General features: G+C 36.4%; 1 protein-coding gene and 1 non-coding gene across 8 annotated transcripts in view; both read left to right on the forward strand.

Annotated features, from left to right (window-relative positions):
- The window catches only part of Ckap5 (cytoskeleton associated protein 5), an 88551-nt gene that overhangs the window by 56582 nt on the left and 18065 nt on the right, over positions 1-13904 (forward strand). For all 7 annotated transcript variants that reach the window (XM_034493950.2, XM_034493954.1, XM_034493951.2 and 4 more), the window contains 8 exons: positions 2832-3026; positions 3387-3522; positions 5714-5802; positions 8932-9057; positions 12067-12216; positions 12503-12706; positions 12894-13029; positions 13553-13746. In XM_034493950.2, the coding sequence (XP_034349841.1) occupies positions 2832-3026; positions 3387-3522; positions 5714-5802; positions 8932-9057; positions 12067-12216; positions 12503-12706; positions 12894-13029; positions 13553-13746 (1230 nt within the window). The remainder of the gene's footprint in view (positions 1-2831; positions 3027-3386; positions 3523-5713; positions 5803-8931; positions 9058-12066; positions 12217-12502; positions 12707-12893; positions 13030-13552; positions 13747-13904) is intronic.
- LOC117704815 (small nucleolar RNA SNORD67) lies at positions 13263-13373 on the forward strand. The gene has a single exon (XR_004606334.1). It is a non-coding gene; the product is annotated as a small nucleolar RNA SNORD67 (small nucleolar RNA).

Consider the following 13904-nt stretch of genomic DNA (forward strand, 5'->3'; position numbering starts at 1 on the left):
GTATAAATTAAAATTCTTCTACATAAGTGCAAACATGTGTGTGTGTGTATCTGTGTGTGTGTCTGTGTGTGTGTCTGTGTAACAATAACCAATGGAAAAAAATGCCATGAAGGAGAGGAACATGGGAGGGCTTGGAGGGAGGAAAGAGAGGGAGAAATCATGATATTATAATGTCACAAAATAAATAATTTTTAAAAAATTAAATAGAAGCTAAGCTAGAGAGACAAAATTTTGAGCAACAGTGCAGAGAAGCCCTTAATCTTTAAAACCTGCCTTAGGAAAGTGAGTAATGATCAATTATAAGACATGCATAAATATGTAATCTGGTCTTGAATTTAATTTTAGCACAAAAGACATAAATAAGATTTTCCCCCTCTGGGGACAGGGTTTCTCTGTGTAGGTCTGCCTGTCTTGGAACTTACTGTGTAGACTAGGTTGGCCTGTGCTTCCCAAGTACTGGGATTAAAGAAGTGCCTAATTTAAGAATGATATAGTCAGAAAAGGTTAAATGCTACTTAAATTTGAAATTATGAAATTAAGCGTTCTTGAGGTAGGATTTGGCTAGAGAAATAAGGTTTTACTTTACTCCCATTAGATATGTTTTTATATTTTTTTCTATGAGTAGAGTCTCACCTCTTTTCTGAAAGCTAGTTTTTTCTCCTCTCATTCCTAAAAAAGAGTGAGTTGTGAACTAATTATAATTATGAATTTTTTTTTCATTTGACTCCTGATTACCAGGCAAAAACAAAATTGGCTCCTTCAAGGATCCAGAATCACTCTAGTAGTCAAACCTTTGGGCACATCTATGGGGCATTATTATCTACATTAGTTTAAAGATGGGGACTTTTAACTGTAGCCAGTAGCCTTCCATAGGTTGGAATCCTGGAATGAGTAAAAGTTAGAAAGAATCCTGGACTGAGTAAAACTTAGAAAGGGAGCTGAACACTTTTATCTGCTAGGATAAAATGTGATCATTTGTCTCAAGCTCCTTCTGCCATAACGTCTCCACTATAAGTGACTGTTCTCTTAAACTGTGAAACAAAATAACTCCCTTTTAAGAAAATAGAAAAAAGCTTTTTATGGATTCCTTTTTTTGTGTGTTTGCATAGTATATAGTTTTCTGTTCTGTTGAACCCTTAAATGGCAAAAATCAGATTTTAGTCAGATTATAAAAATAGAGTTCAACATTCAGAAATCAATGTAATCCTTTATGCCAACAGAAAATAGAATAAAATTCATGTGATTGTGTCAACTGACTTTAAATAGTCATTTGTTAAAATATAATACTCATGATGAAAATTCTTAGCTTGTTAGTAATTAAGAATTAGCTGCATGAGATTGGATGTGGTGGCACACATCCTTTAAAACTCTGAGTTCCCAGCCAGCCAGCAGAGTGAGTTCCAGGACAGGGAGGGATACAAAGAGAAAGTCTGTTTCCAAAAAAGAAAAATAGTAATAATACCATCCCATATGCAGTATGCAGATAACTAACTCTTTATAGCTGTAAAACCAGGAAATCTACAAATAATTTCCTTGAATAATCAGTGAGTTCACTAAGTTTGAAAGATGCAAAGTCAACTTGTTTTCCTATACTGCAGAAAATGTTTGTAAATGTCCTTACTCTGCACAAGACACTCAAAGAGCAGTCATGAGATTGGGGTAAATATTTGTATACTCCAATAAAGAGTTAGTATCTAGGATATAGAAAGAATTCATAACTAAATAGCAAACTGAGTGTGGCTATACATTCTTGTAATCCCAACATTCAAGAGTCTGAGGCAAGAAAATTATGAGTTAAGAGGTCAGCCTGGAACCCCTAAGAGCAGCATTTTCTGAACAGTAAAAGAACACCTAATTTGAAAATGACAAAACATATGAATAGACATTTTTCTTAGGCAAATAAGCTCCTGAGAGTAACATTATTACTTGTCATAGAAATGTTATGTTAAAATTGATCTAAGATTAAGCATGGTGGTATACACAGACCAGGATTCAGGAGGATTGCTATCAGCTTGAGGAAATCTGAGTTATTAAAGAAAAGAAGAAGAAGAAGAAAAGAAAAAAAAAATAGAAAAACTACAATAGAGCACCATTACATGAGAATCAGAATTATTTAAGTAAAAAATAGTCATAATTTCTGGGCATTGGTGGTGCATGCATTTAATCCCAGCACTTGGGAGGGAGAACCTTCTACAGAGGAAGTTTCAGGACAGCCATGGCTACAAAGAGAAATCATGTCTTTAAAAAAAAAAAGTTGAAGGTATAGTGGTCCACATCTGTAATGCCATTGCAAGGGAGGCAGAGGTCAGTGTACACAGTTTCAGGACAGGGACGACTATGTAGAAATACTGTCTCACAATTAAAAAATAATAATAAAAATGAAATGCAAGATCATCTTTGGCTACTTACGAGTTAGAAGCCAACCTGGGCCTCCATCTCAAAGAAACAAAACTAAAAACCAAAACCAGAAAGATGGCTCAGTGAATAGAATGCTTACCCTCAAAATTTGATGACTGGAGTTTGATCCCTGGTTTTCATAAATTGAAGTAAAGAAGGGACTCCACAAATCATCTTCTAACCATATAACATCCACCTTCAATAAATAAATTTTTTAAAAAATCTAATTCAAGGGTGGGAGTATAGCCCAGTGGTAGAATGTGTGCATTGTATGCACAGACTCTGGGTTCTTTCTATTCCTAATGCTGAAGAAAAAAATAATTCAGTGTTTGGGACGAATAAAAAAATCTTAAGCCTGACATCAATAATAGTATTACTCACTTAAAGTATTTGACTAGTCTTTTTTCTTTTTTCTCTCTCTCTCCTTTTGGCAGCTTCTGGGATGGCTGGCAGAGAAACTACCTACGATTCGTTCCACTCCCACAGATCTTATCCTTTGTGTTCCTCACCTGTATTCCTGCCTAGAAGATCGAAATGGAGATGTACGGAAAAAGGCCCAAGATGCTTTGCCATTCTTTATGATGCATTTAGGATATGAAAAAATGGCTAAGGCTACTGGGAAACTAAAGGTACTAGATTTTCTTAGGTGAATAGTGTTAGAAGTTATTAGGAAAATACTAAACATTAATTTATTGTAGGCAAAAGATGCCACCAACCATGAGATGCAATCTGCAATTCTAATGAAAGCAAAATACCATTTTAGCAGTGTAGTCTGGTGACGTACAATAGTGCAAATTATTACCTTCTAGAATGGTAGTTACTCAAATGTGACTTCATAATGTATGTTACTTCTTTTGTGCTTTGTGCTGCCTCCTTTACTTCATTGGTGAATCAAAAGTAGGAGCTCAAGCATTTTTAGTAGCAGACTTGTAGTAATCGCAGTATGAATGTGTTGTTTATGTCAACTTTTATTTGCTTTGTTCCTATAGCCAACTTCTAAAGATCAAGTATTGGCCATGCTAGAAAAGGCCAAAGCTAACATGCCATCCAAGCCTGCTGCACCTGCTAAGGCAATGTCCAAACCAGTGGGAGGGTCGGCTCCAGCCAAAGCCCAGCCTATACCAGGTAATGACTTTGACAGTGACCTGAAGGAACTCACATTACAGCCAGCCTGATAACCTTTTCATTTTATTTCCTCACCTCTTTCTCCAAACATTTGCCAAGTACTCATGTCACAGTATGTACTAAAGATATGTTCATTATTTATTTTTTATGCCACAAAGATGTAGTAATTCAAATACTGCATTCAAGAATTATTCCATGCTGTTTTTAAGGTTTCTACAGCTATTTTCTATCATTGGACATTCTAGTTAGAAGAGGAGTTGGTAACATCTAGCTTAATGTACTTTAACAACATAAAACCAGGGAGGTTAGTGGTTTTCACAATGTCAAATAGCCAGTACTTGAACCTGTCTGAAATTCTGCTTAATGACATGTGACTGCATAACGCTGATAATACTTAGGGCTCATGCTGAACTCTTAACCCACCACTGACCTATATCTGAATCCCTACATTTTTTAAATAAAGATCTATTGGCAGTGGTGGCTCACGCCATTAATCCCAGCACTTGGGAGGCAGAGGCAGATGGATCTCTGAGTGTGAGGCCAGCCTGGTCTACAGAATGAGTTCTAGGACAGCCAGAGCTACATAGTGAGACCCTGTCTTGGGTGGGGGTGGGGAGGGAGGGGTGTTGATAATATACAGTCTATAGCCACTTGATTTCTAGACTTCTTCCTTTATCAAAGCAATTTTCGTCTGATTAATGGTATAGAACTTGCTATGAAGTTAGAAATTTTTTACATTATCCAACACTTGTATCCAAGTGTATTCTCAGATTTAATATTTATTGGAATCTTATTTAGAAGTTAATTTCAATGACAGCCCCTACCTTTAAAGAAGTATTAATGTGGCAAAAAGTACTGTTGCCTGTTATTTATAAAATAATTTTGAAATTGCCGTTTAAATATTGTTAAACTAGAGACAGACTATGAACTAATTTTGTAACATGCTTAAAAAGACTTTTTGTTTCAAAACTTATTTGAAATTTTTTCCTTTTTTTTTTAATTATTTGTTTCAGAGATTTACTGTCTTCTGCTTCCTTAATGCTGGGATTAAAGGCATACACCATCACTGCCTAGCTTTTAAATTTCTTTGAATCTATATGTAACCCTTGACTGTCCTAAAACTCAGTATGTAGATCAGGCTGACCTAGAACTCATAGATCTGCCTACCTCTTGTCAGTGCTGGGACTGAAGGTGTCTGCCATACCTAGCAAAATGTCTTTTTCTGATATGAAAAGTGAATGCCCGATACTATACAATTCAACGCTTTATTTGTGCCAGGATGATAAATGAGGATATATTTCATGAAATGAAATGCACATTAGAATACAAAGAAAATATTGCTAGTTAAACTAGAGTAATTTATTCTTTAGAAATAGAAAGGACAGAGCAAAGTGCTAGAACAAGGAAATCGTTTAAAAGATACACACACATATAATAGAGAATATTTATTTGATATCTTATTGACTTTCAATTTTATTTTATGTATATGAGTGCTCTATTTGCATATTTATGGCTGCACGCCAGAAGAGGACATCAGATCACATTAAAAATGGTTGTGAGCCACCATGTAGTTGTTGGGAATTGAACTCAGGACCTCAGAAAGAGCAGCTAATGCCCTTAACTACTGAATAGGAAACTTCTAGCTCACTTTCAGCTTGATGTCTTTATATTTTTTTGTATCTGAATAGTAAGGGGTTTTCAGCCATCTGGCTGTTGTGGGTAACAAGAACAATGCCAATTACCTGTTTGTTTTATTTTTAGGTTAATATCTTGTGGCTTCTAGAATAACTTTACTCACCACTGCAGAGTACTCAGTCTTATGTTGTTTATTTGCTTTTGTTAATTAATTAAATTAATTAGCTTATAAAGTAAGTTTCTTTATATTTTCCCATACATTATTTGTTTTGATCCCCTATTCCCTCCTCTTATTTGTAGCTCATATATTCCAACTGGTAGCACTTTCCCTGGCTCTACCTAAGTGGTAGAACAGTAGGCATGTGCCACTCTACCCAGACTTTAAAGAGAAACTTGAAGAGAAAAGAAGACTAGGGGGGAAAAAAATCTTTAAATGCCTTGTATATTGAAAAAATTAAGACTACAGAAGTCTTTTTTATCATCATTATGTGTTTACTGTATCTAGGATAAATTATATTAATTTAACACAGTATATGTCCTCCCCCCACCCCCCAAGCACCTGTTGAAGATTCTGTTTCCAGCACCGTAGAAGCTAAGCCTGATCTGAAAAAGGCTAAAGCTCCAGGAGTTTCTTCCAAAGCAAAGGTATGTTAATACTGCATATTTATGTAGTTCTTTTGTCTTAATTTATACACTGAGTCACTCAGTTAGAAAAGGTCATAGACGTATGAGAGAATATTACTGCTCTTGATAATAGCAAATTAAGTAGTCATTGAGGTTTCTGTGTCTTTTGTTTGTTTGATTGGTTTCATTTTTTCCTACACAAGATAAAACTTACATGGTGAGACACAAAGCGTGTTATTATTCAGATCCCAAAACAGTCATTCTGTTCCACAAGATGCTGTCATGGAGATCTTGAATATTTTTCCTCATGAAAAGAATAGTTGTCTATAATATGGTAGCAAACACATTTAATCCTAGCACTGGGTACACAGAGTTAGATCTCTGCAAGTTTGAGGCTAGCCTGGTCTACATTGTGAGATTGTGTCTCAAAAATAAAGGGAAAAAAAGCAGTCTTTTTTTTTGCACTGTCAGCTCTGGGAAAATCAACACTTTAGAATGGTCTGTATTTGAAGATAATCACCTTCCTTCACATGGCTCAATTAGGTCATCAGGCATAAAGATACTCCAAGTGGTTGGGGTTTTTTTGTTTTTTGTTGTTTTGTTTTACATTTATTGGAGGCTGAAGAACTGGATTATTGGATCAACCGTTCAGAGCACTTGCCACTGATGCAAAGAACCTGACTTCAATTTCCAGCACTCACATGTTGGCTCATAACCATCTGTAGCTCCCATCCCAGGGATCCAGTGCCCTCTACTGATGTCCACTGGTACCAGATGCACATGGTGCACATGCACATAAATACATGCAAACAAAACACTCATACAGATAAAATTAATCTTTAAAAAAATAAAAATAATAAAAATTGGGTCTTAAAAATTGACTTATTTTCTGTATGGGTTTTTTGCTTGTATGTGTGTTTATGTACTACATGTATGCATTGCTAGTCAAGTTCTGAAAAGGATGTCCCCTGAAATGGGAACCACAGAAATCTGTAAGCTACCATGTGGGTATTGAGACCCAACCAGGGTCTGGAAAGATCAGTCAATGATCTTAATTGCTGAGCCATACTCCAGCCCTACTCTGGTTAGTCTAAACAGCAATACCTTTTGTCTCTACACTAGTGGGGCTTGAACCACCAGTCATTTCAGTACCCATGTGGAGTTGCATGACTTAAATATATCCACATGTTCCATTTTAGTACTCCCTAGGCAATGGTTTTATTTGATTATATGTTGGAATCATAACAGAATTACCATCAGTTTCTGCATCAACGTACAGAACTAGTCTTTGTATTTAGACTGCTTATTGTTTAGTACTTACAAAGGGAAAATTAAGGAACTATAGTAAATCTAACAATAAACAAGCAATTCTCATAGCAAATCTAAGTGAAAACAGCCTATGTCAGTAGCTGAGTATAAGTGACTAGGAATTTGATTGTTCAACATATTTATTATTGTATACTCATCATAGAGTTGGTGTTTCTAGGTGTTCTTCTAAATACTGTCATTATTAACTGGACTTTGGCTCATGCTATAATCTCAGTACTCCAAACATGCCTGAGGACTGTCAGTTGTTCAAAGTCTTCCTGTACTACCTACTGAGTTTCCAACCAGCTTGAGCTTCATAATGTACAGAATGAGATCGTGTGTGTGTATCTGTGCATGTGAAGGAAAGAAGGAAGGAGATTATACTTACCCTTTCTTCTTCCTTATGAATATGCTCTTAATTCTGTGAGTTACTTGATGGGTTAATTATCTTCAAAACTATATCGTGAGGTTGTTCTTTCCTGTCTCTTCTTGTCCTGAACCTGAAGTCACCAAATTTTTTTTAAATATTTTGATTAAAAGTGTTTTGAAGTATTTTTTACTCTATTATTAATTCCATATTTTTTAAGAAGTTTGCAAAGCACTTTAAAAAAAAAAAAGATTTATTTTATTTATATGAGTACACTGTAGCTGTCTTCAGACACACCAGAAAAGGGCGTCAGATCCTATTACAGATGGTTGTGAGCCACCATGAGGCTGCTGGGATTTGAACTCAGGACCTCTGGAAGAGTAGTCAGATCTCTTAACTGCTGAGCCATCTCTCCAACCCCCTTGCAAAGCACTTTCATATAAATGAGCTCATACTTATTTTGACTGAATGATACCGCATTTAGAAAGAAATTCTGGGCAGCTAGAAAATGTAGTTTTTGCTGCATGACTTCAATAATAAGATTCAACTTTCACCTTAAGCATATGTACTATTCTTCATTTTTCTTCCATCTAATAAAAATATTTTAGCTATTTTTTAAAACTAAATATTTAAAATGTTTATAGCAAGTTTCTTTATAAACATTTGATACCTTAATTACACTATGGTAGAGATATAATAAAGATATATAGATTAAAATAGAGCTTTTTCAACTAAGTGATATGAACTGTATAAGTGCTATTCATTCAGATGGCATTGATATGAAATATATAAATAGCATTGAAAAGCCTGTCAGTGGTGGCCCACACCTTTACTTTAATCCCAGCACTCAGAAGGCAGAGGCAGGCAGATCTCTGAGTTAGAGGCCAGGCTGGTCTACAGGCTAGTTCCAGGACAGCCAGGCTACACAAAGAATCTGTATCTTGGAAAAAAAAAATAGTATTAAGGATTTCAAGGAAGAAAACTACCCAATAAAAACTGTCTGTGACCTAGACTATTTGGAGTTAATAACAATTCATTTACATATGTATGTATGTATATACATATGTATATGCCTTTTTTTGCTCAATGACCAATAGAAAGTCATGTGATATTATTTTAAAGCATTTTTTTTTTTTTCTTATTTTGGTTTTTTCGAGACAGGGTTTCTCTGTGTAGCCTGGGCTGTCCTGGAACTCACTCTGTAGACCAGGCTGGCCTCGAACTCAGAAATCCGCCTGCCTCTGCCTCCCAAGTGCTGGGATTAAAGGCGTGCGCCACCACCGCCCGGCTTTTAAAGCATTTATGATAAACATATGTAATCAAAATCAAAAGAGGCTGAGGTGGTCAGGTTCAATCTGGTCTGCATAGCAGGTCTCTGAACAGTGATTCTCAGACTGATGCTCGTTTGCTAGGCAGTAGCATGTATTCATCAGAATTGGCCTAACTAATCAATATTCTCTTAACTCTGGTTGTAGAGTGCACAAGGGAAGAAAGTGCCAAGCAAAACCACCTTAAAGGAAGATGACGACAAGTCTGGGCCTATTTTTATTATTGTTCCAAATGGAAAGGAGCAAAGGATGAGAGATGAGAAAGGATTAAAGGTAAGAACGTGAATCTTTGGGAGTTTTTGCTTGTTTTTGTTAGTCGGAAAAGTTTTTTGGACTAAAAGTAGTGGCATAAGTCTTTAATCCCAACAGAGGCAAGCAGGTGTCTATTAATTTGAACGCAGGCCTCTTGAGTTTGAGGCCAGCCTGGTCTGCATAGCAGTCCCTCCAGGGAAATATAGTGAGATGCTATCTTTTAAAAAATTTAAAAAGTTGTTGGGATTTTTTTTGTTGTTGTTTTTTCAATATGGACTTGTTAGCACATGTCTATAATCCCAACACTGAAGAATATGAAGCAGCAAAATTACAAATTTTAAGACCATCTTAAAGTTACTTAGCAAGACCCTATCTCAAAGAAAAAATTTGTAGTTTGAGTATTTAGTTTGAAATTTAAGTTGTAGCTGATAATTGAGTCTCTTCCTTTATAAATTATTTTATTCTTTCTCTGGGATTACTTTAGAAGAAAAGTAATTCTTCTTTGTTGTTATTATAGTTTTGGTTTGTGATGGTGTTTGTTTGTTTGTTTGTTCTTTTTTTTCCTTTTTTCTTCCCAAGGTTTCTATTGCCCTGGCTAGGAGATCCTCCTGCCTCTACCTCCTGAGTGCTGGGATTAAAGGTGTGTACTACCATGCTAGACAAGGAAAAGTAATTCTTGAAAAGAGAGTTAAAGAATGGACTTAACTGCTGCTGTCTTCTCTAAATAGGAAGATGATTTAACAGTCCTTTACTATTTTTTAAACATACAAACATAGTATTCATTGATTATCATCAGTTGGACATATTAGTGGGCTACGATTTTAATCCTTATAATACACAAAATATAACCATATAGGTAGCTAATATAGTTGTTTTGTAGTGGTCAAAGCATTTGGCCAGAATGACTGTGACCTGGGTTTCATTCTGAGCACAGTATTTTTTATTTTGAGACTCTGTAGCCCTGGCTGGCCTACAACTAGCTAAGTATATCAGGCTACATCTGTTTATCTGTCCTCTACCACCACACCCAGTCAGCATGGCAGAAATTTTAAAATCACTTTCCTTTGTTTCTTTATTTGGTTTTCTTTGTTTGTTTGTTTGTTTGAGACAGGGTCTTTCTGTATAGCTCTGGCTTATTCTATAACTCACTGTGTAGATCAGGTTGGCCTTGAACTCAGAGAAATCTACCTGCCTCTGCCTCCTGAGTGCTGATATTAAAGGTATGCATTGCTATGCAACTTGTGGGAGTCATTTCTTTCTTTTATACATAAAAGTTCCAGACATTGAACTGAAGGCAAGCACCACTGAGTCATTGTGGCCCTAAACAGATTTTTCTTAAAATTGTTTGTTTGTTTGTTTGTTTTTATTAGTTCTTTGAATTTTTTTATGCAGTGTATTTTGATCTTGACTCCCTCCTCTTTTAATCCCATCAGGCAGATCTTTCCGTTCTAGACCAGCCTAGTCTACATAAGTTAGTTCCTGGACCACCAGGTCTACATATACTCTGTCTCAAAAACAAAACAAATTACTTATTTGCAGGGATATACATTTGTTTGCAAATACACACTTGCACCTTACACATACATATTTTGATTACTTCTAGTCAAATCACAATATTATAGTCATAGAATTACAAATTGTGCTGTCACAAACATGTTTCAGAGTCTAAAGAGACAGCTTAGTAGTTTAAGAGCACATATTGCTCTTGCACAGGCCCTAAGTTTGATTTCCAGCAGCATGTCAGGTGGATCACAGACTCACGTAACTCTAGGTCCATCGATACCTACACACACCCACACACAGATACACAGACATATAATCTTAAAAATTTTAGCCAGGCAGTGGTGGCGCAAGCCTTTAATCCCAGCACTTGGGAGGCAGAGGCAGGCGGATTTCTGAGTTCGAGGCCAGCCTGGTCTACAGAGTGAGTTCCAGGACAGCCGGGGCTACACAGAGAAACCCTGTCTCGAAAAAAAAAAAAAAAATTTAAAACAGGTTTTTTAAAAGTACATTTAAATATAGGTCTTTATGCACATAAGTAATTGTATCTGCTAAATTCCTAAAATGGTACTGTGTTTTTAATTTAGTATGTTTTTCCTCTAAAAAATTATGCCAACAGTGTTTACCATGTTACACAAGTATAGCATTTATATGCTTTTTTGTTTGTTTGTTTTCATTATTTTTAGTGACACATTTTACTATATAGCCCTGACTGCTTCCATGGTGCTAGGATTAAAAATAAATAAATAAATGGTCATCAACATTTATTTTTTATATTAATATTTGCTCAAAATTGTTTTCTTATAGGATTTCAGAAGTGTAATACAAGTGTAATACCTTGAGCTATATTTTGTGTTCATAATGAATTACTAATGAATCTTATTTAACTAAAAAGTACTTAGAGCCAAGCAGGATGGTACATGCTTACAGCCCCAGCATTTGGGAGGCTTAACCAGCAGAAGCTCAACTTTGAGTCCAGCCTGTTCTACAGAGCAATACACTGTCTCAAAAAATGTAAGAAACAAGCAAGAAAGGTGGCTCAGCAATTAAGAACACTGGCTGCTCATACAGAGCACTAGGATTTGATTCCTAGTATCTACATGGTGGTTCACAACTGTGGCTGTAAATCTAGCTCCAAAGAGTTCAGTACCTTCTTCTAGCCTTCAAAGGCACCAGGCATGAATGTAGTATGCAAGCTTATACATGCAATCAAAACACCCCTACACAAAAATGAAGAGTAAAAGAAAAGAAAACTTATTTAAAAAACAAACAAACAAACAAACAATGGACCGAGCAGGCTAAGACAGGAAGATTACTATGAATTCAAGGCCAGTCTGCTCGCCATATTCAGACCAGTGAGTACTAAATAGTACCTGTCTCCAAAAAAAAAAATGAAAGAAAAGAAAAGATAATGAAGAACAGGAGTACAAAGATACCACATTGCGTCGGGTCTTTCAACTGTACAGTGACTCTCAACTTTGCTTCAGTTTAACTGCCTGCCCTCAGTGCCTTTCTATTTTCCCCCCTCAGGTGCTAAAGTGGAATTTTACTACCCCACGTGATGAGTACATTGAACAGCTGAAGACTCAGATGTCTAGCTGTGTGGCTAAATGGTTACAAGATGAAATGTTTCACTCAGATTTTCAGCATCACAATAAAGCCCTGGCTGTCATGGTTGATGTAAGTCTTCAAAGAGATAAATATCTGTCACAGGAATATGAAAATATGGAATGCTGAGAATCGGTCACAACTTTGAATACTTTGAGGAAGACGTGGAATAGACAGTGTTCTCTGTAGAGCTGTTTCATTTGATAGAATAAATGATGGTGTATTTTGGGGATCCTGGTGAAGGTTTAAAAATCTTACATTTTCTTTTGGGCACTATTACAATTTAAGAAATATATGCCTAGTAGAAATTTAAATTTATATATAGTCTTACCTGTGGGGTTTTTACTTTTATTTTAAGCACTTGGAAAGTGAAAAAGACGGTGTCATCAGTTGCTTAGATCTTATCTTAAAATGGCTTACCCTCCGGTTTTTCGACACCAATACAAGCGTCCTAATGAAAGCACTGGAATATTTAAAATTGCTCTTCACACTGCTGAGTGAAGAAGAGTATCATCTTACTGAGAATGAAGCATCCTCCTTTATCCCCTATCTGATCCTCAAGGTAATGTGTTCTCATCCTGGGAGGCTACTTGAGTTCTAAGCTAACCTTGGTTCTTACACTTTTATTGTCTCATTTATGGCATGATGGGATCTCCTTTCATTCACTCTCAAGATCCTTTCAAGATACAGTAATGTATGAAGTAACCATTGCACTCAGAAAAGGGTCTCTGTTATTTCTTGTTGACCAGGTTGGAGAACCAAAGGATGTCATTCGTAAAGATGTCCGTGCTATCTTGAACCGGATGTGCCTTGTCTACCCAGCCAGCAAAATGTTCCCCTTCATCATGGAAGGGACCAAGTCCAAAAACTCTAAGCAGAGAGCAGGTAAAGCAAAGCATCAATATGTGTCCATCTGTTTTTCTAGAGTTGCTGAGAGCTGAGCTCAGAGCCCCATAAATTCTCTATACTGAGCCATATGTCTCAACCCACCCCACACAACCTCTAAAATTGAAGTTAAGGTGCAAGTCTTTGCACAAGTGAGTCTCAACAAGTCATTTATAAATGAGCAGTGAAATTTCTTCAGTGTCTGTAGTTGATTCCAGTTTTCTTATTCAAACTGTGAGAGTGATGAGTTGCACACTGGTGGAGCCATAGTATCAGGTGATACAGGTACCACTCAGTACCACCCTGGTGACAAAATCAAGTGCACAGGGGCCATCTGACTCACAGGCATATCCTGTCATGAACACTTATAACACCATTGTTTCATATATGACAGTGTAAAAGAAAGAAAAATCTAAAAAGACCCAGAATAAGATTTGGCATTTCCTGTGTGCCAAAGAAAAGTTGCAAAAGCTTCTATATCATGTTTTGGGGTTTCATTAATATGTTCTTTCTTCCCCAATAGAATGCCTGGAAGAGCTAGGTTGCTTAATTGAGTCCTATGGTATGAATGTTTGTCAGCCAACCCCAGGAAAAGCCTTAAAGGAGATAGCTATTCACATAGGAGACCGAGACAACGCTGTACGGAATGCTGCCCTCAACACCATTGTAACCGTGTACAATGTGCATGGAGACCAGGTGTTCAAACTGATTGGAAATGTAAGTGATATTTCTCTGTATGCCTTGTCAGTATTATTTTGAAAAGAATTCCAAGGTTTCTTGGTTATTGGGTCTCCTGCCATCTCAACTCTGCTGGAGTTTCATTGGGTATTAAGCTTAACCTTCAAGAGATCCAGGTATGTATTTCAGGTATTTTC

The sequence above is a fragment of the Arvicanthis niloticus genome, chromosome 2 (assembly GCF_011762505.2).
Source record: "Arvicanthis niloticus isolate mArvNil1 chromosome 2, mArvNil1.pat.X, whole genome shotgun sequence".
Lineage (NCBI taxonomy): Eukaryota > Metazoa > Chordata > Mammalia > Rodentia > Muridae > Arvicanthis > Arvicanthis niloticus.